Source organism: Macrosteles quadrilineatus, unplaced genomic scaffold, assembly GCF_028750875.1.
Source record: "Macrosteles quadrilineatus isolate MER2022 unplaced genomic scaffold, UCM_ALF_1.0 Scaffold_5__1_contigs__length_97177068, whole genome shotgun sequence".
NCBI classification, from domain to species: Eukaryota; Metazoa; Arthropoda; class Insecta; order Hemiptera; family Cicadellidae; genus Macrosteles; species Macrosteles quadrilineatus.
In genome coordinates, this window is record NW_026542598.1 from 10,719,194 (window position 1) to 10,744,820 (window position 25,627).

General features: G+C 37.5%; 2 protein-coding genes across 2 annotated transcripts in view; one reads left to right on the forward strand and one right to left on the reverse strand.

Moving 5' to 3' along the window:
• The window catches only part of LOC128993983 (protein HBS1), a 53,206-nt gene extending 45,033 nt beyond the window's left edge, over positions 1–8,173 (forward strand). The window contains exons 8-16 of the mRNA XM_054418144.1: positions 1,537–1,625; positions 2,285–2,429; positions 3,350–3,579; positions 3,816–4,049; positions 4,570–4,743; positions 5,222–5,421; positions 6,726–6,806; positions 7,515–7,679; positions 8,070–8,173. Coding sequence (XP_054274119.1) covers positions 1,537–1,625; positions 2,285–2,429; positions 3,350–3,579; positions 3,816–4,049; positions 4,570–4,743; positions 5,222–5,421; positions 6,726–6,806; positions 7,515–7,679; positions 8,070–8,078 — 1,327 coding nt within the window. The 3' untranslated portion in view covers positions 8,079–8,173. The remainder of the gene's footprint in view (positions 1–1,536; positions 1,626–2,284; positions 2,430–3,349; positions 3,580–3,815; positions 4,050–4,569; positions 4,744–5,221; positions 5,422–6,725; positions 6,807–7,514; positions 7,680–8,069) is intronic.
• A 594-nt stretch (positions 8,174–8,767) lies between these two features.
• Positions 8,768–23,905, reverse strand: LOC128994630 (pyruvate dehydrogenase [acetyl-transferring]-phosphatase 1, mitochondrial-like). Its single transcript, XM_054419304.1, has 6 exons — positions 23,560–23,905; positions 22,399–22,540; positions 21,487–22,129; positions 10,969–11,161; positions 9,547–9,724; positions 8,768–9,086 (listed from the first exon to the last, which is right to left on the reverse strand). Exons 1-6 carry the CDS (start codon positions 23,734–23,736, stop codon positions 8,944–8,946), a joined length of 1,476 nt encoding a protein of 491 aa, XP_054275279.1. The 5' UTR covers positions 23,737–23,905; the 3' UTR covers positions 8,768–8,943.
• Between the last annotated feature and the right edge of the window lie 1,722 nt (positions 23,906–25,627).

Here is a 25,627-nt window from a genome sequence, read left to right on the forward strand (position 1 = left end):
CGCCTCCAGGTTGAAGTTCGTTCGCTACGCTCACTCACCTTTTGCTGTTGTCAAAAATGTAAAAGAAATAATAGTGCTAGTGCTGCACCCTGTTGGTAATCCTTGTAACTTTTAATGCTATTGAACATCATAGAACAGAACCAACTTGTTTAATTGAAACAGCTGTTAAGATTCATTAATTCCATTTCTCATAAGGTTAACATGGGAAACTCCAGAGCCACTGGGGCGGAGCCCCGAAGGATTTTTGGGATAAAAATATGCCTATATGTTAATCGGGAATGTGAGCTATCATCATGCCAAATTTCAGCCCGATCCGACCAGTAGTTTTTGAGATTAGCTCATACAAACACACACACAGACACCACCTCTTCTTTATAATAGTATAGATTATTTATTATTTTTTGGTTTATTATTTTTCATATTCACCAGGTATAGCCATTTTTTATTTAAACAGCACTCAGTGTAATGAGCCTCTCATAGAGTGAGCTAATTTTCAAAATTATAACTCCTCTTTTAATTGATACTATAAATAGATTTACAAAAGAGGCAATAGATAAGAATGTTACACTTTTAGTTTGGCTTGGTTTAAAAAAAATTTCAGATTCAACAGCAATCAGTAATTGACAGCTGCATGACACTGTTGAAAGCTCGATTCAATTATGTTCACATTTATTCTATGACTTACAAAGCTTGCACGGAATATCTTACTAGGTAAAAACTATTTAACCTAGCTTGAGTCTATAAAATAAAAAGTAATAATAACACAACAAATAAGTATATTTATAAGTATATTTTCATAATAGACATTTGCGCAGATTTATGTTTTAATGTCTATGATTTGTATATAGATTTTGACTCTTTTCAGATACATGTATGTTTTATAGCCTATATGTTATATATTGAATAAAGAAATCTTGAATCTTATATATTGAATAAAGAAATCTTGAATCTTGAAGTAGGTTTAGTTGGATACTAAACAGTTTTTTCACTGAAGTGATTCAACTATTTTCCTTACAAAAAATTTGAAAAATGTGATTGGTGGAGCGGCGCAAAAAAGAATACTGTCATTTATTTCACTTTTGCATAGTAATTTGAGAACACTTATTTTCCTCCGAATTTTTCCTGTGCATTTTTAAAGTACAGTACGCACTAACTCAAAAATTTGTGGACCTAGAGGCTGTGAAGTAATGTAAAGAATTGACATTTTAAAAGGGTTTTAATAAATGAATACATAACAGACTAATTTTTACATATAAATTTATTACCTACATGAGTATTTTACATATTAAGTAAAAAATCTTTAAAGAAAAATGTCCAATATTCAAAAATAATTAAAACTTAATGTTCTGAAAGAATTGCCTTTTTTACGTGCTCCCTATCATCTGTTGACTGTCAAGTTGATCAGACTGTTGAGTTACTGGGTGTCGAGTTAGTGAGGTTATAATGTAGTTTAAAGGTGAGTCATGATAATAAATATAAATTGTTTGAAGACAACAATAAATGCCTATTCATACTAGATACATGTTTACTGTTTAGGAAAAACAATCCTGCTGAGGAATGGAAGAAGTTCCGAGGAGACAGCAAAGAACAACTTCACATGGTCACGATTGGCCATGTAGATGCAGGTGTGTGATACCTGATACCTAAGCAATACAAAATAACACAATAAGTTAGACTAAATAAAGTTTATCCAAATGACAGGCTTCAAGCTTCCACGATCACGGCATATTATTAAATCAGGTCTTTGAGTGGTGATTGCATCGTTGAAAGAGTTAAACTAAAGGCTGACGTTTAAGATGTGTAGCAGCTATCTTTGGGGCAAACTATTCAACTGAAGACGGTTGTGCACGTTGTCATGGGTTATATTGGGGTGGGGGTGGCGAAGGTATGTGGTCTTGTAGAACGCTCCGTAATGTTGTAGGTTTCTGGCCTTTCTGGAATGTTTCTAATCAGGGAGTGGCTGATACCTGGGCCAGCTCCACATAGCTTAAACACTCCTTTGAGGGAGTGAAAATCATTGCTACCTCCAACAATTACTTTGAAAGAAAAGTATTAGAGTCAATAAAGATAGATAGGGTTTGCTGCTACCCATGTTTTTGTGACCCCTAATCTCCTCACCATTTCCGAATGAGGTATCTTAAGTGACTTGACAATAACATTTGACAATAAGCCTATTTGACAATAACATTGATATTCATTTAGTTACCGTACTAACTAAATAGAAATTATGTTAGAAACAATTAAGATAACATCCATACAAATATTGATTTCTGGGAGTTTCCAGGCAAAAGCACCCTGATGGGACACCTACTGTACAGACTTGGAAGAGTGAATCAGAAACTGATGCACAAGTATGAGCAGGAGAGCAAGAAGGTGGGAAAACAAAGCTTCATGTACGCCTGGATACTGGACGAGACTGGAGAAGAAAGGTTAGACTTTGTAACTGTTCAAACAAAAATATACATTTTTTCATATCATTATAATATTATAAACCAAACGAAATGACATTGTCTATAGGTTGTGAGGTCAGTTTGGATGGTCTTTAAGAGGAAGGTGTTGCTTAGGATCCAAAACCATTATATATATAAAATAGCCAATGTATTTTTTTAGGTGTTTAATAATGTCTACATTAAACAGACAGTTGCATTGTAAATATACCTTTTGTATATGTGTCAATAGAATGTATGCCTTTCCTATGCTTTGGTTCCTATTAAACTTGAGCGTTTTTTGACACGTTGGTGTTCGTTCAACCATTTTCAAACGGTAAACCTTTCAAATCCCATAGGTATCTCGTGTAATCTAGAGCAATACATTTTAATCGCAAGAAGGATTAGTTCAGAGCAAAAAAATCACTTTTGATTCTGTGAAAAATCAATTAATATACTGAAGAAATCAATCTTGATTCTGAAAAGAATATGTTAAGGAGTAATTATTCAGAACTCATTTTATCTTTAGTGTAGGCCTTATTAATAAACTAACTTATTTCAGAAAAGCTTTAGACAAGATAATAAGTCAAAGCTGGTAGAGTGTGGGACTTTGGTCCCTGAGGTCTTGGGTTCAAATCCCGCCAAATCACTAATGGATTTTATCTAAATGATAATGCCGCAACCCCTACGTTCAGTCTGAAGTTAGGAGTTAAGCTAGGGGATAAGTTATTATCTGTGATTAGACTGTTCTATTTGGTTAAACGAGGCTTTGAATGACTGAAATAACAAGAAACAAATTGTAAACAAAAACACAATCCTAGCGACATTGGAAGGAACAAAAAAAATAAAATTGTCTTCAGCTGTTCCATTAGGATGAGAAATCTACTAAGGGAGTATGTTTTATCTATGGTTTGACTGTGCAGGACAAGAGGCATTACAATGGACGTGGGCCAGTCTCAGCTGGAGACGGACTCCAAGGTCGTGACTCTACTGGATGCACCGGGACACAAAGACTTCATACCCAACATGATCACTGGCGCGGCGCAGGCAGATGTGGCGCTGTTGGTGGTGGACGCTACCAGAGGAGAGTTTGAGACTGGCTTTGAGTCTGGGGGACAGACGAGGGAACATGCGCTGCTAGTGCGGTCACTCGGTGAGTGCTCTAATTCAAGTTATCGAATCACAAAACAGTTCTCTCATTGTCCGTTTTAGTTTAGGAAGGATATGTTTGGATATATTATGTAAGGATGATCTATCTACGTCAGCTATGAAACAAATGTTTTATAGAATAGTAATTTTAAAATTACACAACCTTTAAAACAATACAAATTAACATGTATATTGTTGCAAAAGGACAAATCAACTGATTGTCAATGTTTGTCACAATAGGTGTGAGCCAGTTGGCAGTAGCCATCAACAAACTCGACACTGTGGACTGGAACGAGAACCGGTTCCTGGAGATTGCGTCCAAACTGAACGTGTTCCTGAAGCAGGCAGGGTTCAGAGACAAGGACGTGACGTTTGTCCCCTGCAGTGGCTTGACTGGAGAGAACCTCGCCAGTAAACCTACAGAACCTGCTCTGTGCCAGTGGTATACAGGGCCTTGTCTGCTGGATGTTATAGGTGAGGGGCTAAAAAAAATTTGTGATGAATTTTACTTGTAAATATTTATCGAAGGAAAGCAAAGTGACTGATTAAGTAATAAAAAAAATAGAGTTCTGTAAACCAATAAATTAATTAAATTGGTTCAGTTCTAATAGGACAAAAACAGCAGTTATTTAGTTAATTATTTTTGGATAGACATTTTTGGATTATCGCTTTTTATTCAACAGCACTCATTGAATTCACCTTGACCAAACACCACTTGTACATTAATCTTAGTTTTCACATTATACAACTAAGAAAACAACACACTGTTACCTATTTGAGAATCAGAAACACTACGTTTAGCTTGTCGAAATTGGTCCAGTAGCTAGCCGTATTGGCCATGGTCTTTTGAACAGTGCTCACATAAAATTTTCCCATCAGTTGTCTGTGCTGCTCGGTGGTATAACCCTTTTTACAACACAAAATGTCTGTTTGGATATCTGTTTATCGGTGTACCTTAAAATTGGATTTTAATACGATCCTCTTGAATTTGCAGACAAGTTCAAGGTGCCTGAGCGTCCGGTCGCCAAGCCTCTGAGGATCTCAGTCAACGATGTTTACAAGGGGACAGGCTCAGGATTCTGTGTAGCAGGCAGAGTAGAGACTGGGATGGTACAAGCTGGAGACAAGCTGCTGGTACTACCTCAGAACGAGACCTGCACTGCTAAAGGTAGCCAGCTAGTTTGGTGTTATCCTATTTTTTGTGATAAATAGACCAGAAGTATTGTTAGTGCCGAATGATTTTCAAAAATGGATTTTGTTTTGTTGATGGTGATGACTGAGAATACATTCAATAATCTTTCAAAACAAAAGCCAAAACTATGACCAGTGTCTATTTATTGAACCTTTTTGAAAAACATCCAAGTTCAATGAAATATCAGGTTTGCAAAACTTTTGGTAAACTCTTCAAAAGTCGGCAAGCTGTGGTATGAGACAGGTTGTGTCCTGTACAGAATGAAGAGTTATGTTTCTTATACATACTACCACATGCAGCAATGTGATAAGACATTTTTGTTGTGGATTAAAATGAGTTTTCAACAGAATACCTTGAACAAGTAGGAATCGCCCAAGAATTTTATCTGCTTTGATTTGCGTCAGTTACATTAAGTTATATCAATTGTTTCATCACTAGTGTTTGGTTGTTGCAGCAATATCCATAGAGGAGGTGAACACAGGTGTAGCGTTTGCTGGGGACAGTGTGAGTCTTACAATCGCCAACTACGACCAGCAGAACATGGCTGTGGGCTACGTGTTGTGTGACCCAAGCAGTCCTGTACCAGTCACCTCAAAGTTTGAGGCTAGGATAGTGCTGTTCAACATCACTGTTCCTGTCACCAAAGGCTTCTCTGTGAGTGTTCAGAACAGTAGACACTTTACTAATTCAACAGTAGTAATTAAAACTGTAATATTACAAACAGGGTTGAATGTACCAATGGGCCCGTTGGAGAGCACCACGCTAAAGCAGGAAACCCACTAGTACGACATGACATCTTCCGAAAAGTCTCCGACACCTTCCGACAAAATTACTTTGCATGACTTTAAATGGACTGTAACCCACTAGTCCGACACGACACCTTCCAACAACATTGCTCTCTGGAGCATTGTTGTCGGACGTCGGATCCGACTTTTCCCCAGTATGCGTGCACCTGGCCTAGATTAGTCACTGTCTAGCTTTGTCTGTGACATGAGTATTGACGAACGTTTGATCAAAGCGGTTTGGGAATACTGTATCCCTTTCTTTATACAGTACGCTATAAAAGCTTTCTGAACACATTATGATGCTTTCAATGATGCAAGTTCTATGGATGTTTTCTCAGAAAATTTGTATTAACGGCAAGATAAGATTGTATTAAGTCGACTCCTACACAATTTCCACAGATTAATGTCCTGTTCAACTGCCTTGTGCAAATGATAACTAGTGTTTCACTGATGGCTGTGGCTAGGTCATATATTTTTTATATGCTGCTTTTATATCTTGTTTTAACAGGTTTTTCTAAACATGTCTTGACTGCTCATTTTGTTTATAAATGTTTTGCAATTTTATGATAGTTGAATATTATAGACTATAATTAATTAATACCGTACTGTATCATTTAATTTGAATGATCAATTGTGCATAGTTGGGGAGGTTGTATGATGTAGTGAACATGTATATCTAAATGCATCCAAAATGTTGTAACGTTGTAACACTAATTTACTTTTGCAATTTCCATCAGACAGCCGAAAACAATATCTTTGTTCAGGACATGTTTTGCCGTTAAAGCACCATTGTAAACTTCAGGTACCTGTTAAGTTATTCTGGTAAAAAACTTTAACATCAGAATAAACACAACACACAACGACCAATGGTGTTTTAAACACGAAAACCTGTCTTTTTAAAGATATTGTTTTCTTTGACTGAGCTGTCTGACGGATATTGTCTAAGTAATTTAGTCTTTCACTATGTCTAACAGCGCAGGAGTTAAAAAACATCGGGTTATGGATATTTTTGTTAGCTTTTAAATTAAGGATCTTCAGTCTACTCTATGAAGATATAATTTAGTAGGGTGATGAAATATTTTAGTTTTACTATTCTTGTGAATCTATTAGTTATATCTTTTAAAGCTCTAACCCTAGAATGTCATTTAATCTGTATCCGTATTGTTGAATCAGGTGGTGCTGCACCAGCAAAGCCTAGCAGAGCCAGCTGTCATCACTAAACTGGTGGCTCAGCTTCACAAAAGCTCTGGAGAGGTAATTTTAAAGTTCCATCGTCCATCCAAACTGTTGTTTTAATTTTACTTTGACATCACTAAACATCATTCATTGTCATAACTCTAGCTTAAAAAAGGGAGGTATCTCCTTTAACATATCCCCATATTTTGCAAGCAGTGTATCAAGTAATAATTTCTCATTTCACTGTATATCTTACAGAAGGCGGTTTATGTGCAAACGCAAACACAATTTTACCCATGTGATGAACAAAATCTGTTTATATATTTATTACCTTAACATATAGTCAGAATTATTTTCTTTGCTAAAATCAGCAGCTGTTTTTGTTTTACAGCTCAAGTCCATGACTCCAGACGATTTCCCCCTAGAATAAAGAGAATTTTTTGCTGCTGAATAATAAAAATACTTTAATACTTTTCGATGAAATGGCGACCATACAAAGTAGGTATTTTAAGCCAAGTATGAATGGAGATGAGTGTAGGATGAGTGGCGCGATCTTGTAGTCTTGATAGTGAGACCTACAGTTTATAGTGGAATCCAAACCATATTTTTGCCTTGGTATATACGAATTGGTCTACTTATCAGGATAGTACTGCGGATAGTCGTAGTAATCACTCGTGCGGACGTTAATCCACACCAGAGAGTATCGCATCCACAGTGCATGCCTATAAATATCCACAATTTGTGACCTCCTAGTAGTTGGATTATAATTTAATGACACTGTTGTAGGTCATAAAGCGACGACCCCGGTGCTTGACTAAGAACTCGTCTGCGCTGGTTGTGCTAGAGACATCTCGACCTGTCTGTGTGGAATTGTACAGAGACGTGAAGGAGCTCGGACGATTTATGTTGAGGGTGGGAGGAGCCACCATCGCAGCGGGTCTCATCACCAAGGTATAGAACTAGACATTCCATTTTCATGTTGAATGTATAGCCAAGTTTTAGAAATAATTGTTGGCGAATCTTGGATTTGAATCTTGTTATTGAGATTTGTTGCACTTGAGATACCTAGGATTCAAGATTGGATTTTAACAGTAGTTTTTCCCTTTCTCCCTTTTTTTCTTGTTAGTATTGTTAGTTTTAAATGTGGAAATTAGCAAAAAATATAAAAGTAAAATTTTAAGTAATAACAAAAACATAGTTTAACAAGTTATTGCGATTGGTGAGTTCTTGACTAACGTATGTCGCGAGGTGAAATGAAAATCACAAAGCGTTTACTGTTTTTCTAATGTTGGAAAAACCTTTTTTTTTGTAAAGAATCTATTATTTTATTTTTTGTTTCAGATCCTGTAAGACTGGATTACAAGAATATTTATTAACTGTGGTTTTCTAATTGGTGCATATTGTAAAAAGAGATTTATTAGGCTACATCATTGAATAAATTTGGTTACAATTTTAATTTGGTCCTAATTTATTCAATTGTTATTTCCCCGATTTACAGTTAATCTACATTGAGTAAAAAAAAGAACTCTTGCGTCACTGCCCTCCATTCTAAGTGTTTTATTGATAACAGTAACACTAAAAAGGTGCTATTTTACGATCCATCTTTTGAGGTTGAACTTAATGGCTGCCAGTAATAGTTCATAATACAGTCTACGTAATACTGTTACTAGGAAATCGTACTTGAGAAGTTAAAATGTAGTATTTGTTTATTACTTTTTGTCTAAATGAGAAATTTGATTGAATCATGTTGTAGGCTAAATTAAAAATGTTTTTTTTTTCTTTTAAAATTAGTCACATTGTTAGAGATGGTAAAATTATTGAATTACGTAGTATAACCCAAAAGGCTTATTCTTGGGTTTGATCACATCTCTCTGGAAAACCATCTCTACCTGGATTAGGTCACTAGGAGACTAGGGATGAAATAGTATTACTTATTTTGAGGGCCCTTTTCTAAATTTAAAAATATATTCACCTAACCATACTAGAACCAAATAGATACGCAATGAAGCACAAATCGACTAAAAACTTAACAGATCGTTTATTTCTTGTGGTATACAAATGAGAAAACTTGCGTCGATAGAAAACGAACAATAAATATTTAAAACTATGACTTCGTACGCATATAATACTATGGTAACGAGGAACATAAAGCTTCATTCCGGCTCAGCTGTCGGTAAACTATTACAGCTGATAAGGGTAACACTTGTGCAGCACACTAGAGAGGGCAGTGACGGAGGTACTCGGGGTCGAAGTAGATGACGGTGATGGTGATGTCATCTCTGAACAGTCTTACGACCTCCTGTGGCAGACTGAGCAGCTGGGAGATCTTGGAGTGTTCGATACCGTACTCTGTACCTCCTGAAACAATACAGGTTGACAATGACAAGTGAATATGTTTGTTCAGCTATTCTTTTGGGATTCGATCAGATTAAATGTGGGTAAGGTAAGGTTAGGGTACTGTGAACCACTGTTTTGCTTTCTCCTCCTATACATACATACTAAATAGAGGACTTATATATTGAAAGTGAGTTGAATCTTAAAATTAAAATAAAACGAGGATAACATACACAGCAATGACTTTTAATCGTAAATGTATAAACATTACAGTTGATCTATTTCTATGTAGTCCATAAAACCCTGAACCGCTTTTGGCCCTCCCCATTTTCATTGCACTAGATTTTTTTGTAAAACTCTCTAAACCAGAACCAGATAGCTCAGAGGAGTTGATAACATAGATTCCGTGATAGATAAACTGGGTGAAAGGAGTTTTAGGTGTAAAACGGAAACAAGCAACTACAACTAAAGGTTGAAGACTGACCTAGTGCGTGCCTCAACAAGTGAGTGGCCGCGTTCCTGTCCACCGGTTTCTTGGCGAGTCCCTTACGCCGCTGCAGCAGTAGACTGTTGATCTCATCTAGTGTCATGTCCTTCCTCGGCAGTCGCAGCGGACTGAGTGTTACCTTGCCACTCATGTGTTCTCCCACCAACCGTACGACCTGAGCAGCCATTCAAATTACTTGTTAATTTGTTTTATAACTCTAATATTTATTTTTCACGGACCATAATTGGGTTGTGGCAATAATAAAAGTAAAATGTAAATAATAAGCAAACATTACCCCTCAAAGGAAATTCCTGATGACCTACACAATCTATCACTGCAATCCTATGTTTTTTTTACGCTTAAACTTGAATAAATGTAATTAAGAGGTGATCTGTTTGGAAAAGAAAGGCCAATCTGTAATTATCTTATTTTATTGTTTTTAACACAATCTCTAGAAAGAGTCATACCTTTGACTATTATCCAATAGTCAATGGTCATACGTTTAGCATCTCAGATCATGTCAGTTGGTACTGAATGTTTTAAATGCACAGAACATTGGAATAGTTAGAACTGTAGAAACTACTTCTAAACTTGACGTTATTGATTAGAAACATGCCGATACTCTGTAGAGGGCTTGGCTGTAACACAAAGACTGTTCTACACATTGCAAAGTTGTTAATGAGCAAAATAAATATGCTGGCAGTGTACCTTTTTGACACCTGCTGTCAAAACAAAACTGTTGGGTGATACAAAACTAATTTTGTTCAATTGTTTAAACAAGCAGATATTACTAAACTAAAATTGAAACAAAATGTCTTTTCTAATAAATTTTATGCAAACTTATATTTTTTTATACAATCTTAACATAAAAATTTACTTTTAGTCTTAATATTATTGGGCAACCCGTCTCATTATTTTATGAGAGTATAACGTTTTGGTTCAGGTACTAGGGGATTGTCTGTTATGTTGGGACTCAATACTGAGTCGTAAACTTAATGTTGGAGTCCCAAAAATATTTTTCATGGTAATTCTGTATCTTGATTGCTCCATTACAATCTAAAACAGTAACTAGGCCTAATTATTTCATTAATTTGAAGCTGTAAACTAAGTAAAATGGTTTTACTGGAATATGCTACTTTAACGATAAAATCAAATGACTCGTATATACAGAGTAGGGCCTATAGAGATGTAGATTTTTGGCGATTGTACATTAAGATGGTACAAAGGATTATTGGGGAGGAAATTTTCCATCATGAAAAATTAAAATCAGTCAAAAACAGCTTATAAAAAATATTATGAGAAGGCAATTTATCCTAAATAAGACAAATTTAAGAATGTAAAAAAATAATTCAAATATTGGAAAAATTAGCTCTACCTACTAAATTGTTGATTTGTAAAAATAAAAATACACTAGCCTACCTGGAGTGGAGAGACGAGATCCCACAGTCCGTCAGATGCTATGACGAGGAAGCGGTCACGCGGCGTCAGTCTGTGGTGTACAATCTCCGGCTGTGCAGTGAGGTACGGTGGTGTGTGGTAGTGAGGGGCCATCATCTGCTCTCCATACCTCGGCACCACAACCTCGGTCATGATCTGCTTACTCCACTTGTACCTACAACATCACGCATGATCTAACCAACTACCGGGACCCTTGAGGTGATAATGTGTTTGCAATGGAAGTTTGACTAGTGTTCCTGATTCAGTGCTTGAAACTGAAACTGATCTTAAAATGAAAAGAAGGAACCTAAAAATATTTATAATAAAATTGTGTAATATATTGCACTTGTATTTTAATAGATGCAATCGTTTAACATTGTGTGATTAACAAATCTTTCAAAATACCGTCGCAAAAAAGTTCTTGTGTCACCATCAACGTGTTATTTCTGTAACCCATCAGTTGAACACTTCACTATGACAGCTTCGCACTTTGTGTATGAATTAATATGAATGCAAAGTCAGTGTAGAGTGAAGTGAAATTATTTGTACAGCTTTGAGACTGAGTGAAATCAGCTGATAGCCTGGATCTTTAATTGACAGTCCAATGATCAAAGATAGCTAACCATCGAGAAGCTACTGACTTTACTCAGGATCAAACTTGCAAACATTGTGCAAACTTGCAAACACACTGTGTTGTGAGTTGAAAATAAATTGTTTCCTCCAGGTTGGCAAAGTGATTGCAATTTAAATATCTAGTATACTGTAAGATTAGAAATTTGATTTGTAGTTTAAATTTGTTTGTGAGTTATAAGTCTAGGCTCCAAGGACACTTAAATTAAAATCTATTGGGTGGAAATAAGTTGCAACATAATGGTAAGGTTACACTTAACTTGTTGTTTTCCTCAAAATTTTCAAGTTTGAGTTTTGAGTAGATATTTGTTTTAAGTCTCCCTGAACCCAAAGAAAAGTGGTTCTTGAAGTAATCTATCCGTGTGCAGGCTTTTTACTTTTTTGAAATTTTGATTTTTAATGGTGATTTTTTCATAAAAACCAATAAAATAACTGAAAAAAATGTCCTCAAAATTATTTTGATAAAAGTTGTATGTTGTATGAATTTTGTATTTTGTATGTCCTTTAAATTCTAAACAAAATTGTACAACTCCCATTGCTGTAAGAATTATGGATCAAATGTTATTTTAACTTATGTTATTTTTCCATTTAAAAAACCCATTAAATAACAGAAAATCTATTTTTGGAAATAAAGCCGGTTTTGGTTAAAATTAGTATCTTATGGTCCTTATAATTCCAAACAGTCCTATTACTGCAGTGAGGCTTGCCATTTTTGTTGAAATGGCTCAGTGGACCGTGGACCATCGGGTTTTCGCATACGATACTTTTGTCCAAAATGGTGAATCCGTCGTCAAAACCCAGCGGGAATTTTGTCGACATTTTAATATTGAACGCCATGGAACAGTTCCAAGCCGTAATACGCTATTAAGATGGGTTTCAGGGATCCGAACAACTGGGAATATAACAAGAAAAAAACCACCAGGCCTTGTTAGAACTTTGAGAACACCCGAAAACATCGCCAGAGTAAGAGCAGCATTGAAGGAGTCCAATCAGGACTGCACTAAACATGCTCAAGAGCTGAACATAAACAATCGGTAAGGAGAATTCTTAGAAAAGATCTTAAGTTTCATCCTTATGAAATACAGGTAGCGCAGGAACTTAAATTGACTGTCTGACTGACTATAATAAACAAGTAAACTTTGCATCACGAATGCAAAGATTGCTTAACAATGAGCCGAACATTATATTGTTAATGAGTGACGAAGCCCACTTCCATCTTGATGGCTCGGTAAACAAACAAAACTTCCGTTACTGGTCCAGTCAGAATCCCCGTAACATTCATGAAAAACCCCTACACTATCCCAAGGTTACAGTTTGGTGTGCGGTATCTCATTCCTGTGTTATTGGGCCGTATTTGTTTGAGGAAAATGGTGTAACAGTGACAGTGAACTCCCATCAATATGTTCACATGTTGAACACATTTCTCCGCCAAGAACTTTGCAGACGTCAAATAAACCGAAGAAGGGTTTATTTTCAACAGGACGGTGCTACAGCCCACACTGCAGACCAATAAATGAGAGTCTTGAGGCAAATTTTTCCTAACAAGGTGATTTCTCGCTTTGGTGACATACCGTGGCCGCCAAGGTCATCTTTCTTGTCCAGCTGTGATTACTTCCTTTGGGAGTTTCTTAAGGAGCGTGTTTATGCTAATAAACAACATGTTCTAGAGGATTTGAAGTTGGCAATCACAGAAGAGATCAATGCAATTGAACAAGACCTCCTGAACTGAGTTTCAGATGATTTTCAAACCAGAATGAACATTTGTAGAGAAGTACGTGGCCACCATATGCGTGACATCATTTTCAAAAAATGACTGTTTGACAACAAATGGCAAATGTTTACCTCACTACGTACAGTATTAAAACCATTTTATTCCTTTTAACTACTGTGTACTACTTATTTGAAAAACGTCCGGTTCCTTTGTGTCACCCTGTATGTGTCAGATTGCTGATACTGTTTATTTCATGTAGACTGCATTTCTGATTTTCAGCTGATAAAAATCAGGTTAACCTTTAATATTGGACTGAATTAAATAAATATTACTATCGTTGAATCAATAGTCAAAGGTACTTGACTTATCACCACCGTACTATGATTATGTAATACCCTAATTGAACGAATGTTGGAATCTAAAGATTTTCTTCTCTATAATTCAACACATTATTATCATTTTGAATTAGACTATGAACTTGAACTCGTAAATTTAGATCTAGAGACCTGAACTATTATCTAATGCAGAATTTTAACAAAGGAATAGCCTAGCTGGTTGTATAGAGAGTAATAAAGCAGTGTCGAGTCTCAAGGCCTTTGTACACTGAGCTTGATAAGAGCAGCCTCAGATAAGTAGCAATCAAGAGGCGCTTAATAGAGATTTTCTTAATATTTTTACTATAAAAGCTGATAACCATGTTTACAAAACAACCACCGGTGCATCCGTTTCAATGACCGACCTTAAGTAATAAACATTGAAACAAGTTGAATAAATTTCTTCCATATTAATATTCATGTTCATGAGTTATACTTACAACAGATTGTTATCTGACGATTAGTATTCCTCAGAACCAAAAATATCCCCACCACAGCAAACCTGCAGACTGAGCAAATTTCCATTTGCCAGATTTGACTTAAAATTAAATCTATTTCAATAACATTAGGTTTAACGGGTACATAGGTTTGCTGCTACAGGGGGGGAATAAAGTGAGTATTTTAGTGAAATATTAATAGTTAAAAAAAGTATAAAATAATAAAATATGGGGACCCCCTTTATTTTTTTATGTTGCTTTTAGGTAGGCCTACCGGTATGTATTCAAATTTTCAAAATTTGCTGCCATTTTTCCTAAGTGGTAATTTTTCTTACCGAAGACCCTTTATTTTATATTTTTTTTAGAAAGTATATGCAATTTAACCGTCGGTCGCACCTATTTTTAACGCGACCGGTTGCACTATATCTCTTAGATATATTTGTCAGATAATTTTTGTTTAAAATTATGTATATTAAATTAATATTAAAAATATTTTAATTTTTTACACTAAGCTCATTTTGACATGGAATTGCTTTTCTTGTTTTTAATTTCAAACATACTGTAGGCCTACCTATAAAATACCGGTACCTGAAATAACAATAATGGGAAAATAAAATGTTAGAAAAGACAAACGAAAATCAAAGTTTAAAGTTTCAAATTAAAGTTTTTACATTAAAGATTTAGAGGCTATCCGTTGTAATGCAATGCCGTTGTTAGACTTACCACTACCCTAATAATACAGTGCTAGTCGTTGAGAAATTAATTAAACTCAGTACAGTACTCAGTCCTTATTAAGTTATTTTTATCAGGAGATCGCCAATACCACTAAATTACAAATAGGCCTAGTTAACTGTATTTTGAAAGAAGGGCCTTACACTAAACTCTTTACTGTATTTCTAAGACACATTTGCCGTTCTTTATTGTGTTTGAAATCTATGACAACAAAATTATTGAGGGCCTATCCCATTTTCTTAAAACAGTAGACTCCCTCTTTTCTAGCCACCTTTTAACCGGACATCGGTTTAACAGGAATACACTCTGTGGAAATGACACATCTTTAACCAGACAATTTTTATCAGCACATCGGTTTAACCGGACTAGATCGTCAGGAAGTGGGCGGTACTGAAACAACTGTTCTCGTGGGAAAGATTTTAGACCAGTGATCTCGTGTCTAAATATGTAATAATCATTATTGGCTTATACAATATGCATTTAAACGGTCCGTTTAACGAGTTTTTGGGGACGTCGGTTTAACCAGAAAAGCATCAATCCGGACTATGGATCTGGCCTCGGTCCCCAGGAGTCCGGATAAGAGGGAGTCTACTGTATTTGTAATGTAAGAATCCGGTTGAATTAAAATAAACTGATAACTTAGGCTACTTAAGACTAAACTTCCCAACTACTTTGCTGTGTACAAGATAGCCCATTGTGTGTAGGCTATAGCTTAAACAACTCTGACACTACCAACTAAAAATATAAGTTAGGCCTACACTAACTTAGGCTACACATATAAAACTTATTGAGCGGAGCGAGCGAAGCGAGCGAAACTCTTATACATCGACTTTTATGCATTTCGTAATACGCAAACTCCTCCTAGACGGCTGAATCAATCGTTTTCAAATTTTGGATGGTGATAAAGACCATATCGGTGAGTGCCAACATCTATATGGCGTTAAAAATAACTCTCAGGAATCCGCCCCACTGGGTCTCAAAGATTCAATGTAATCCTTATGGAAGCAGTATTTGACACATAAACAAAGACATATGATCAGCTGTTGACTTTTGAATGCAGTAGATAAAGAAATAGCTGATAGCATTATTCCACAGATATTAGAACAGAAACGGTATGAATCATAAATAAAATCAAATGACGACACTAGCTTGAGGTCCGTGACGTAGGAAATGCTAAAGGAAGCACTAAAGGTGAGCAGTCTGGAGTGTGAAAACTGTTTATGACGATTAGATTTAGGTATCTGCATTCCTAAAATTCTATGGGAAGGGAGGAAAACGGGTCCGCGACGTAGGAAGTGGTGAAGGAAGTACTAAAGGCGAGCAGTCTGGAGTGTGGAAACTGTTTATGACGATTAGATTTAGGTATCTGCATTCCAAAAATCATAAGGGAAGGGAGGAAAACAGGTCCGCGACGTAGGAAGTGATGAAGGGAGTAGTCAAGGCGAGCTGTCCGGAGTGTAGAAACTGCTTATGACCATTATATTAAGGTATTTGCAATCCTATAATGCTATGGGAAGGGAGGGAAACAGGTCTGCGACGTAAGAAGTGGTGAAGGAAGTAGTAAAGGCGAGCAGTCCGGAGTGTGGGAACTGTTTATGACGTTTAGATTAAAGTATCTGCAATCACAAAATGCTATTGGAAGGGAGGAAAACGGGTCCGCGACGTAGGAAGTGATGAAGGAAGTAGTCAAGGCGAGCTTTCCGGAGTGTGGGAACCGTTTATGACGATTAGATTAAGGTATTTGCAATCCTATGATGCTGTGGGAAGGGAGGGAAACAGGTCCGCGACGTAAAAAGTGGTGAAGGAAGTGGTTAAGGCGAGCAGTCTGGAGTGTGGGAACTGTTTATGACGATTAGATTAAGGTATCTTTGTAGATACCTTGATTGTTCATAAAATGCTTTGGGAAGGGAGGAAAACGAGTCCGCAAAGGAGGAAGTGATACAGGAAGTAGTCAAGGCGAGCTTTCCGGAGTGTGGGAACTGTTTATGACGATTAGATTAAAGTATCTGCAATCATAAAATGCTGTGGGAAGGGAGGAAAACAGGTCCACGATGTAGGAAGTGGTGAAGGAAGTAGTCAAGGGAAGCTGTCCAGAGTGTGAGAACTGTTTATGACGATTAGATCAAGGTATCTGCAATCCTAAAATGCTATGGAAAGGGAGGTAAACAGGTCCGTGACGTAGGAAGTGGTGAAGGAAGTAGTACATGCGAGCAGTCTGGAGTGTGGGAACTGTTTATGACGATTAGATTAAGGTATCTGCAATCACAAAATGCTATGGAAAGGGAGGGAAACAGGTCCGTGGCGTAGGAAGTGGTGAATGAAGTAGTCAAGGGAAGGTGTCCAGAGTGTGGGAACTGTTTATGACGATTAGATCAAGGTATCTGCAATCCTAAAATGCTATGGAAAGGGAGGTAAACAGGTCCGTGACGTAGGAAGTGGTGAAGGAAGTAGTACATACGAGCAGTCTGGAGTGTGGGAACTGTTTATGACGATTAGATTAAGGTATCTGCAATCACAAAATGCTATGGAAAGGGAGGGAAACAGGTCCGTGGCGTAGGAAGTGGTGAAGGAAGTAGTAAAAGCGAGCAGTCCGGAGTGTTGGAACTGTTTATGACGATTAGATTAAGGTATCTGCAATCATAAAATGCTATGGAAAGGGAGGTAAACAGGTCCTCGACGTAGGAAGTGGTGAAGGAAGTATTAAATGCGAGCAGTCCGGAGTGTGGGAACTGTTTATGACCATTAGATTAAGGTATTTGCAATCCTATGATGCTTTGGGCAGGGAGGGAAACAGGTCCGCGATATAGGAAGTGGTGAAGGAAGTAGTCAAGGCGAGCTGTCCGGAGTGTGGGAACTGTTTATGACGATTAGATTAAGGTATCTGCAATCATAAAATGCTGTGGGAAGGGAGGAAAACAGGTCCACGATGTAGGAAGTGGTGAAGGAAGTAGTCAAGGGAAGCTGTCCGGAGTGTGGGAACTTTTTATGACGATTAGATCAAGGTATCTGCAATCCTAAAATGCTATGGAAAGGGAGGTAAACGGGTCCGTGACGTAGGAAGTAATAAAGGAAGTAGTAAATGCGAGCAGTCTGGAGCGTGGGAACTGTTTATGACGATTATAATAAGGTATCTGCAATCATAAAATGCCGTGGGATGGGAGGAAAACAGGTCCACGACGTAGGAAGTGGTGAAGGAAGTAGTCAAGACAAGCTGTCCGGAGTGTGGGATCTGTTTATGACGATTAGATCAAGGTATCTGCAATCATAAAATGAATAACTTCTTGATCAGCATTGTACGTGTTATTAAATTTACGGAAAGTAAATAAAAGAAACGTCTTATAACACTTAAAACATATATTTACGCTTATACTGTTACTCACAAGACGGTAAATATACAAAAAATACCCCCGCCGCAGCAAACCTGAAGACTAAGCGAATTTCCATTTGACTGGTTGGATTTACAGTACACTGAAATGTCTACTTAAAAATATAACATTTATTCTTGATTTAAATAGAATTAGTTTAAAAAGTAATTAGGTTTGCTGCATTAGGGAGGGTAAAACTGTTTTTTTTTTTTTTGTAAAATGTGAATAGTTAGTAAGAAATAAAAACATTTTCCAAATTTGATCAAAATATGTTCACAAACAAGCAAACTACAACAGTTTACTTATTCTCCATAAGAATAACATGGGAATTTTAAATTTACAATTTCTTTGGAATTTCCTCCGTAACCATTAGGCGCATAATAACGCTTCTATATACTAAATTATTTTTTTTTTAAGCTCTATAAAATGGTTTGGAAAGAAATTGCTAAATTTTATGTTTTTTTGGTCAAAAATGGGAAAACCCTATTTTTACCCCATAAAACCCCCCGTAAACCCCCGTTCCCATGGTCCGATCATGCTGGATCGCGAACTCGTTCGAATAAACGTACGTTTACACGTTTGTACCAAATTTCAGCAAAATCGGATCATTTTTGCTCGAGTTATCGTGCTGACGGACACATATATATATATATAAATATATATATATATATATATGAATTTGAACGGATGGTGTTTTTGGCCTCTAGGGACCTCAAAACGAAAAAAAAATCGGTCCCGCGTCCAGGTCTTACCATGAGTACTACGGTAATAGCCTATTCCCTATATAGGAAATTTGCTAAAAGGTGGTAAGTGGTGATCGATTTCGATTGGACACTCCAATCATCATCAGACCCAATAGGCGAATGAACCCAAGGTATTTGCACTCCTATAATGCTATGGGAAGGGATGGGAACAGGTCCGCGACATAGAAAGTGGTGAAGGAAGTAGTCAAGGCGAGCAGTCCGGAGTGTGGGAACTGTTTATGACGATTAGATTAAGGTATCTGCAATCATAAAATGCTGTGGGAAGGGAGGAAAACGGGTCCACGATGTAGGAAGTGGTGAAGGAAGTAGTAAATGCAAGCAGTCTGGAGTGTGGGGACTGTTTATGACGATTAGATTAAAGGATCTTCAATCCTAAAATGCTATGGGAAGGGAGAGAAAAGGTCCGAGACGGATGAAGTGGTGAAGGCAGTAGTCAAGGTGAGCTGTCCGGAGTGTGGGATCTGTTTGTGACGATTAGATTAAGGTATCTACAATCTTAAAATTCTATGGGAAGAGAGGGAAACAGGTCCGCGAGGTAAGAAGAGGTGAAGGAAGTAGTAAGGTGAGCAGTGTGGAGTGTGGGAACTGGAAACCGTTTGTAGCAGTTAGATTAATGTATCTGCAATGCTGAAATGCTATGAGAAAGGATGGAATCATCCCCACGACATAGAAAATGGTGAAAGAAGTAGTAAAGGCTAGCAGTGCGGAGTGTGGGGAATGTTTGTGGCAATTAGATTAACGTATCTAAAATACTAAATTGCTATGGAAAGTGATGAAAACAGGTCCACGATTTAGGAAATTGCTTAGAAAGCAGTAATGTATCTTGGCTTAAAATACCTACTATGTATGGTCGCCATTTCATTAAACAGTATTAACAGTATTAACAGTATGAGCATAGTGTGAAAACCGTCTGTGGCATTTAGATTGATGTATCTTTAATCCAAAAATGCTATGAGAAGGGAAGGAAACAAGAGTCTATGACGTAGGAAATGGTGAAGGAAGTAGTAAGGCTTGCAGTGTAGAGTGTGGGAACTGTCTTTGGCCATTACATTAATGTATTTGCAATCCTAAAATGCTATGGGAAGAGAGGGAAATAGGTCCACGACGTAGGGGGTGGTGAAGGATGTAGTAAAGGTGAGCGTGTTGAGGGTGGGAATGGATAAATGTATCTGCAATGCTAAAACGCTTTGGGAAGAGACTGTAGACTGTGTAGGTTAAAATAATTACGAAGCACGAATCGATACACATTTCGATACATGTAATCGTTTACAATAGAAATTTACAACTGAGTTGACAAAAGCTGATTTTTTCTCCATAATAGAGGATAAAAACTATTTTTACTTCCTAAAGAGTAAAAATGCTACTTTAGACCCGCAACGCATGTATTAAAAACGACTGGTATTACTGAAGTATGACCAAAACAATATAATATAAACCCTTGATGGCTCCGCTCAATTTTGTGGATGCCTCTGCGAACGCCACCTAGTATCCATTATACAGAGTGTCCCGTAAGTAAACGCCAAACTCCGGGAAATAGTTCTATGGGTCAAAGTAAAGAGAAAATCAAGAATAACATTTTTTCCAAAATCGCTTCGTTAACCAGATATTTGCCATTTTGTATTTTTTACATAAACATTTTTATTTTTGAAATTTTCCAACCAATCTTTATAAAACTTGGTAGGCCTATGTATGTTAAAGTAGAAAATACCAATAATAAAAAAAAAAATCATCTTGATTCAATTAAAAATTTCAAAATGGCAGCCATTTAGAAAATAAAAATGTTTGTGTAAAAAATACAAAATAGCGGATATCTGGTTAACGAAGCGTTTTGGAGAAAAAATTATTCTTGATTTTCTCTTTATTTTGACCCATAGAATCATTTCCCAGAGTTTGGCTGTTTACTTACGGGACACCCTTTATCTGTAGCCATCCCTAGACTCGCAGTAGTCATGAATTACTGTATGTACAGGTTCTGGTTTGCTAGTTCTTATTTCCATCTCATTTTATTTTAGGTTATGTTTAACAAACATCAAACAAGGATGTTTGCCTTTGCCGAACATAACAAAACCACGTACAGCCAATCAAAATGTGTTTTTTATAATAGTGTCCTAAATAGTAACTTATCAATGTCTTTTGGATAGGTAATGAAATTGACATCCCTTGAATGTGGACCACCTACGTAGCCAATATTTTTAGGCCTACTAAAAAAACACTAAAAAAACATAGTTGAATAATCCACTCACAGTATGCTAGTGTAATAAAGCTGGAAATTACATTTTCTCTCTAAGCTTTTGTTACTGAGATAGTTACGGTACTGTGACTTTAGGCGCTAGGCCTATAGTTAAAAATAAACTGTCCTTCCAATTTGCCTTCAGTCCTTTCAAAAAGACATTATTTTTATTCTAAGAGCGGCTACAAATTTGGGAATGAAATTTATAATTTTATCAATAGGTTAAGGTCAAATATAATCAACATAGAGAACGTTACCTGAAATCACCAAAAGCGCGCAGCGGTGCAAGCTGGCCCAGCAATCTTTCCAACCTGATGACTGAGTCTCTCTCATTGGCCGGATGTTCGTTGAGTATCCGCTGCACCTCGGCAGGATTGTCTGTGTTGTGTTCCACACTGAGTTTCTTGGCTGTCCACGTGTCCGTGTCACTAAGGACCCCTAGCACGGCCTGGCAGTCCCCCACATTGGCCAGGTGAAGGTGCGGACCGTCCACATGTGCCACACACGCCACTGCCCCCGACATACTCACCGACATTGTCTTTACACCTACTTTCTCCTCCACAGTGGACAACGCTTCCTTTGAAATGTCCTCGTCGAGTCTGAGAAATGCCCGTTCTAACGCTTCCTTCATTTGAAAATCACTACGATCGGTTTTAGAAAGTTCCACAACAAACTTTTTAAGACTCTCATGGTAAATTCCTTTGAGTTCTTCGACAAATTCGTACTTGCCATTGAAACTCTCGAGCTGTTGCATGCCAGAGCTGTTGTCCATGGATTGGAGATATTTGTAGAGTAGGTCTGGTGGAAGTAGAGACACAGTGATGTAATTGAATAACCGCTTGGCAATGACTTGTGCACATGCTGCGCCTCCATGACCATCAAACACACCTAGCAGCATTCCTGCAATTGATCATCGTTTACATTGAGTGGAGGCCAACAACATTATTAATGTTAAATGTGCCTAGTTTTAGTTGAAAATTTAATTTTTATTCTAAACTACCAGTACCAGTAAAAAGTTGAACACTGTTGGCATTAATAAAAATTTATTGTAAGTTAAGGGAAATCCAAACCCCTAGAGAACTTCTGTAAAGTTATACATAATTTGGCTATGATAATGTAGCCTACGGTCTACCAGATATTAAGCTTTGATAGTAGGCTAAACTATTTACCTTCTGTTAATAAGCATCTAGCTTCTGAGCGAGTATCTTCAATTGGATCATTGGACGGTAGTTGATTTGAGTCATATGACCTAACAGATCCTGTGGTAGAAAACTCGTGACTGTATTCATTCAGTCTAAGAATGTCAGTGACCTAGAAATTCAATCACATTAGGTACAGTGGTACAGTGGTCAACCAACTCAATAGGCCTGGTTGCACAACCATTTTACACTACTCATGGAAAAGTTTGATGGCCGATGTTGGAGTCATGTACGCCTCAAAGACTCCTGTATGGGATGTACACTGGAGAAACACGTTACAGGAAACTGGTTTCTTCAAATTCTTTCAAGGAAACCTTTTCTTTTCAGATATGCACACAGAAGAAACATGTTTCCTAGTTACTTGGTGGATTCAAATGATGATGAGTTTATATTGTGGTGGTGTTAGAAGAAAATACACACCTGTGTTAGTTATAACCTTACGCACCAATTTATATACCTTAATTTATAGAGCTTTTGACTGGATCCAAAAATATTTTTCATTTCTTACCTTAAAATGGTACAAGCACAATGCACTGTTTTTATACTAAGGTTTTAAATACTTTTTTATTGAAATGGCGACCATAAAAAGTACATATTTTAAGCGAAGTATGAATGGAGATGAGAGTAGGATGAGTGGCGCGATCTTGTAGTCTTGTTAGTGACTAAGGCCGACATATTTTTAGACACACCTGTTAATTAGCACATACAACTAATGACAACTAAGGGACCTACATTTTGTAGTGGAATCCGAACCACATTTTTGCCTTGGTATTAACGAATTGGTCTAATTATCAGGATAGTACTGCGGATCAATCAGGATAGTCATAGTACACTAGTGCAGACGTTAATCCACACCAGGGAGTATCGCATCCACAGTGCATGCCTATATAAATATCCACAATTTGGCTGCTCTTAGCAGCCTAGCTGGATTATAGGACGACGCCACCGTCCCAGTCTTACTTAGGCCTACCGGGTGAGAACTTGACACCAAACCAGGTGCTTAGAGGCATGACACTATGGACTGCCTAGGCCTAAAAGAAATTTATTTTTATTTTTACCTTTAAAGATTATTATAAATAATTAGGCCTATGTAGGCCTATTAGTTGTCAAGTAGTCAAATTTGTTACCTACCTCTTGTGGGGTCAACCGTGGCTGTGCTGTTAGAAGAGTTGATGTGTGGATATTTGAAGTATGAAACACCCCATAGTCTGTTTTCCTAAATAATTTAGGAAGTTTATTGCTATGCAAGTAACAATTTTCAATTCGCAAACTAGAAAGTAATATCTTAATTCCCGATCCAGTAGCCATCGAATAAAAATGTTAGAGCAGAGTTAGTGAAACGAGAAATTTATATTTATAGCATCTTTAACAATCACTCAACATTCCCTTTTAAAACTACAACGGACGACCACCTAAAATAGGTTTTAGCTAGAACAGAGGATCACACCGATCACTCGATCAGGATCAGACAGACGCAAGCAGCGCCGACGACAGACCAACAGTAGTGATGTGACGAGTTGAGTTGGCGAGTCGAGTTGACTCGAGTCAAGACCCGAGTCGAGTCAACTCGAGTCAACCCAATTCCAACTCGAGTTCTTTTACGAACTCGTACGGAGATTGCCGAAGCTACACGAACTCGTAACGTTACGAGTCCGACTCGCAAAAGCCTAGTCAAGAAACCGAACTCATACGGAGAAAGCCGAACCTTAACGAACTCGGGACGTAACGAGTTGACTCGAGTTTACTCGCAATCGCTTTCGGCCAATAGCGTCACAGCTTTACGAGTCAACTCGCATAGATTCAACGCTATTGGCCGATACCGAGTCGGCCGACTCGCAAAACTAACGAACTCGTACGGAGAATGCCGAACTCACACGAACTCGGAACGTCTCGAGTCGAGTCGAGTCGACTCGTAAAGCTGACACGCTATTGGCCGGTACCGAGTCGGCCGACTCGCAAAACTAACGAACTCGTACGGAGAATGCCGAACTCACACGAACTCGGAACGTCTCGAGTCGAGTCGAGTCGACTCGTAAAGCTGACACGCTATTGGCCGGTACCGAGTCGGCCGACTCGCAAAACTAACGAACTCGTACGGAGAATGCCGAACTCACACGAACTCGGAACGTCTCGAGTTGAGTCTGACTCGACTCGTAACTCGAGTTCACGGCAGTTGGCGAGTCGAGTCACTCGAGTCAGGAAAATACCCGACTCGTCACATCACTAACCAACAGAACAGACATCGAAAGTCGAGCGATACGAGACATCTAGCAGACGCGTTTTCATAAACATTTTCATGGAGTTTCGACTAGTAGTTATATACAGACTAAGATAAACCGTATGATCTTTAGATTACTCATTGATTATATACAGAGTGTCCATAAAAAACGATAGGACCGTTAAAAAACGAAGACGCCTCATTAGCTCTCTACGCCGACGACACTGATCCTGTGCCAACATTCCGACATCCACGAGGCCACGTATTCTCTGCAATACCCTGTTGATGTTCTCATTGATTGGTTCTACAAGTGGAAATTTCGCCTAAATTCAACTAAATGTGAGACCAAAATATTCCCCTTGAAAAAAAATATATTGCCAAATGAAATTCAAATATATGGTAACTTTCTACCTTGGAACCCTGATGACCAGGCCATAAAATATCTTGGAGTATGGCTGGACGAAAAACTTAATTGGAAGTACCACGTCAATAAAAAAACCGTCCCAAGGTTATGCACGCCTTGCAAAGCTTTTCCCTTTAATCAATAGGAAATCTACTCTCAAAGCCAGCTTGTACAGTTCTAATCTACAAATCAATAATTCGGCCTTTGATGACATATGCACCTCCTATCTGGGAATTAGCTATTTCAAAAAAACAAACTCTTCAAAATTCAAGTGATTCAAAGATTAGCGGTGAATGCTGCCTGGTTTGTTAGGAACAGGCTTATACACGAAGAGCTAGGAGTGGAGTCTATCTCGGCCTTTATTGAAAAAAACACCTCAAAATTTCTTTTTTTTTACAGCATTTATTTCTGGTTCAATGTAGACATTATACACATAAGTGTTAACAAAATTAAAAAGAAATTAACTATAATAACATCGTGGGTTCGCCCAAACCTGGTACACCCTGTAACATAATTAATTTAGAGAATAATTTAATCGTCTTTAGGCTTCATTCATCCAATAAATTTCTGAAATCTTT

Excerpts from the sequence above, each read along its gene's own strand:
- LOC128994630 (XM_054419304.1), bottom strand. The coding sequence starts at position 23,736 with ATGGCTACTGGATCGGGAATTAAGATATTACTTTCTAGTTTGCGAATT. Across the intron at positions 22,541-23,559 it reads CACGGTTGACCCCACAAGAG|GTCACTGACATTCTTAGACT; the intron begins GTAGGTAACAAA and ends TTGAATTTCTAG. Across the intron at positions 9,087-9,546 it reads CTTGTTGAGGCACGCACTAG|GAGGTACAGAGTACGGTATC; the intron begins GTCAGTCTTCAA and ends GTATTGTTTCAG.